Below are 3332 nucleotides of genomic sequence, written 5' to 3'. Positions count from 1 at the left end.
TGGGACTCAAGTCGAATACTACTTGGAGTGGATGAGTTCCTGTAAGAAGCGGGAAAATGAGGCACACTGCCCATACCAGAGCAGCGATACTCGTGTAGGCAGCAAGCTTCTTCATGTTCGGCATTCTCAGAAGAGACGGGACCTCTACAGTAACCTCCGATGATCGACTCATGTCGGTAGAATCTCCATCAACGGCTCTCCGCTTAGCCCCATTCTCAGCTTTCCACAGCCTGATTCCTTTCCGGTAGGCCATGAAGCTTCCCAGACAGACGAAACAGAAATACAGAATAAGGATGAATAGTGATGGGAGCCAGGAGTAGAGGTAAACGCCTATGAGGGAACCGATGACAGTGCAGGGCAGAGTGAGGATAACAAAGGGCCACACGATGAGGGCTTTAGGATCATTCCTAGCGGAGTACTGCTCAAAGCAATTGAAGAGAGTCTGAGAGGATAAGACCAGCACTGGTGCCAAAAGTTATCCAGACCTACAGCAGCCAATGATGCTGAGGCAATTAATGCCTGGCTCAGTGCTGTTGACTCCTTCAGTTGCAAGCCACCAATTAGGCGGAGTACTGGAACGAAGAGGACGCCACCACCGATGCCAGAGGGCATACAGAGCAGTGCTATGATGAGGAGAAGGGGAGCAACCCCGCCAATGTTCTCGATTGATGGAGATGTCATGTTAACGACACAGTAAAGCCCTACATGGAGCAACGACGATGGCTCCACAACATGCTGCTTACTTGAGGGTATCGCTATCAATGGATAATAGTGATACTAACTACAATGGATCTATTATCAATACCATATGCCGATGGTTCCTACATGATCACGCAAGGGGAGCACGCGTACCCATGCGTGCCAGCGGAGCGACCGACGCCAAACTGGTAGTGAAACCCTGTAACGGGCTCGACTGTATGTAGCGGAACTTCCTCTTCCGGGAAGAGGGCGATGTGGTGGACCACCACTAGTGGTGGAGCACACGAACTGGATAACACAATAACTAAGGTGTGGATCGCCCTGGGCGATCCACACCATCACAGCGATCCAGTAATTGTTAGCTATGAATCTCACGTAGCACGCAAGCACGTGAATGTACACCTTTTTCAATCTCAAATTCAGCAAATGAGAGAACAAATTGGAAAATTGAAATTGATTTTAGTCGGATGAAAGGAGTCTTTCACCGAATGAAAGTTCAAATTCGAAATGAAAGATCGATTTTCGTAGACCACTCGAAAATGAAAGTTCAAATTCGTAAATGAAATTTATGAATCGCTCTAATGGACGCGCCCAGCGTGGTCAGAGGGCTGTGGTCATGCATACGTCTTCGAAAGGTGCTAATTTGCACCTTATCACGGCAACGACGAGTATGGAGATCGTCGCTTTCAAGACCAAGCGTGGGGCCTTCAAAGGTGCCGACTTGAAGGTATGTTGGCCGCCAACACGACGCTGCGGGACCAGCGGAACCTCGAGCAGGTAGCCTATCGCGCTGCGAGGACGCAAGGACAACCGGCTGTGCTAAGCAGCCTCGATCTGGATAGAGCTGGCTATTATCAGGATTTCGTTAGTTTGGTGCAGCGAGACGTTGACAAGTGTAGGGGAAATGATCAACGACTTCTCTTACATGCCGATGCCGGTCGGCCAATGATCATATGGGCTGCAGACCGCAATCTCAACGCATTAAATGGTAGCAGTGGTCTTATTTATGATGCTACATTTGCCGTGGCGCCCAAAGGATGGCAGCAATTGTGGGTCATTCTTATCGAGAAACAGGGGTACTACATTCCGGCGGTTTTCATTCTAATGGCACGGAAGACCCAGGAAGAGCATGAGAGGGCCCTGCTGAAGCTCCGAGATGTGCTCACTGAGCATATCTCGGAGCTTTCTTTATCTCGTCATGGACATCGATTCTACCATTAATAAGATCACCAAGGCCGAAGATGTGTTCAATCCTTTTTGAAGTCAAGATCCTCCTTTAGCTTTGTGCGATGCTATCTCATCTTGTTCCTCGAAGAGGTCACCTGAAGATGATGATGATGATGATACCATTAATAACATCACCGTGGCCGAAGATAGGTTCATTCCTTTTCGAAGGCAAGAGCCTCCTTTACCCGGGGTAAAGGGTTATTCCAGATCATATCTACTCTGTACATAATTACTGATTATGAACTCGCTATGCGTCAGGCCATTCTGAGGGTATGGGAAATAGATCCGGAAAGGTTGAGAGACTGTTTGTTCCGTTTGTCCAAATCGTGGATACGGGCATATCAGAGTGAAGGTTTGGCTTCTGAGTACTGGGCCTCTGAGAATGTCCGTACACCTACTGGGAGGTGGCTCCGAAGTGTGATTGGATTACCGTGCCTATCAGTTGAAGAATGCAAGCTGGCCTGGGCAGATATGAAGGAGCACAAACCACAGGGCGAGAAGATAGCGAAGCTTGTTTTGTATCTGGACTCCCACTACATGACCGACACCTCAAGATTTCCGGTGAGCCAGTGGGCAAGCGAGCCTGTCGATCCTCGATCTCAGGATTTCAGTCATAACCTCGGCCCGAGGTTATGACTGAAATCTACGGCGATAACCCACCCTTCGGAATCGAGGTTGTGAGGCTTGGCCCGTACAGTCCGATGCTGAATCCAGTGGAATCTCTATGGTCAAAAGCTAAGAGCATCATCAAAGAGAAGCTCCGGTAAAGACGTGATCAGATTCTGGCTCCTCCTGACCTGACCATTACTGAGCACAGCTTGCGGATCTTGGAGCAGGTCGCCGATGAAGCTATTGATATGTGCCGTGTCCCTGCTGATCTCGCAGCATACTCTCATCAAGTGAATGGGCGCCTTGCAAATGCGCTCCTGGAGCGCCGCTCCAGAGACTCGACATGCCTGTTGGGGTCTGACTATTGATTAATCATCATTCCTCTCGCCGTTTGTGGGAAAATGGGCCAGTACGCAATATGCGGGTAAAAGCACAGAGATACCAGCAAACTAGCCCGATGGACCCATCCCAGCTCACCAGGGGCTCCACGAACTTGGACATCACCTCCCCTGCCACAGCACCATCCTCAGCAGGGGCGAGAGCTACCCCAGCCTTGACGAGGTCCCAGACGATCACCCAGCGACCATCATCAGCCGAGGCCAATAGAGTCCTCATCGTCAACGGACTCAAGTCCAGTGAATGAATTCTTCTCGGTCCAGGTATGCTGTCAGGTATGGTGAGGAAGGTGTCCCGATCTTCGACCAGACTGCCTAGATGCACCCAACGATGACAGCCAGTTGCTAGATGCCCCAGTTCGCTTAGCCACAATACAACTTCTCCCCCACTGCAGAAATGTT

General features: G+C 50.1%; 2 protein-coding genes across 2 annotated transcripts in view; one reads left to right on the top strand and one right to left on the bottom strand.

The window, feature by feature from the left end:
- Pmar_PMAR003425 (cgmp-dependent protein kinase, putative) overlaps positions 1–612 on the bottom strand; it is a gene marked incomplete at both ends in the record, with an annotated part of 1295 nt that extends 683 nt beyond the window's left edge. Inside the window, 2 exons of the mRNA XM_002784124.1 lie at positions 66–442; positions 490–612. Of these exons, the coding sequence (XP_002784170.1) occupies positions 66–442; positions 490–612 (500 nt within the window). The remainder of the gene's footprint in view (positions 1–65; positions 443–489) is intronic.
- A 655-nt stretch (positions 613–1267) lies between these two features.
- On the top strand, positions 1268–1920 carry Pmar_PMAR003424 (hypothetical protein; the record flags this gene model as incomplete). The annotated part of the gene is made up of 2 exons (XM_002784123.1): positions 1268–1426; positions 1477–1920. 2 exons carry the CDS (start codon positions 1268–1270, stop codon positions 1918–1920), a joined length of 603 nt encoding a protein of 200 aa, XP_002784169.1.
- Positions 1921–3332: the final 1412 nt, after the last annotated feature.

The sequence above is a fragment of the Perkinsus marinus genome (assembly GCF_000006405.1).
Source record: "Perkinsus marinus ATCC 50983 genomic scaffold scf_1104296935302, whole genome shotgun sequence".
Classification (NCBI taxonomy): domain Eukaryota; phylum Perkinsozoa; order Perkinsida; family Perkinsidae; genus Perkinsus; species Perkinsus marinus.
Note: the sequence above shows the minus strand (reverse complement) of the source record. Positions and strands in the feature narration are given on the sequence as shown.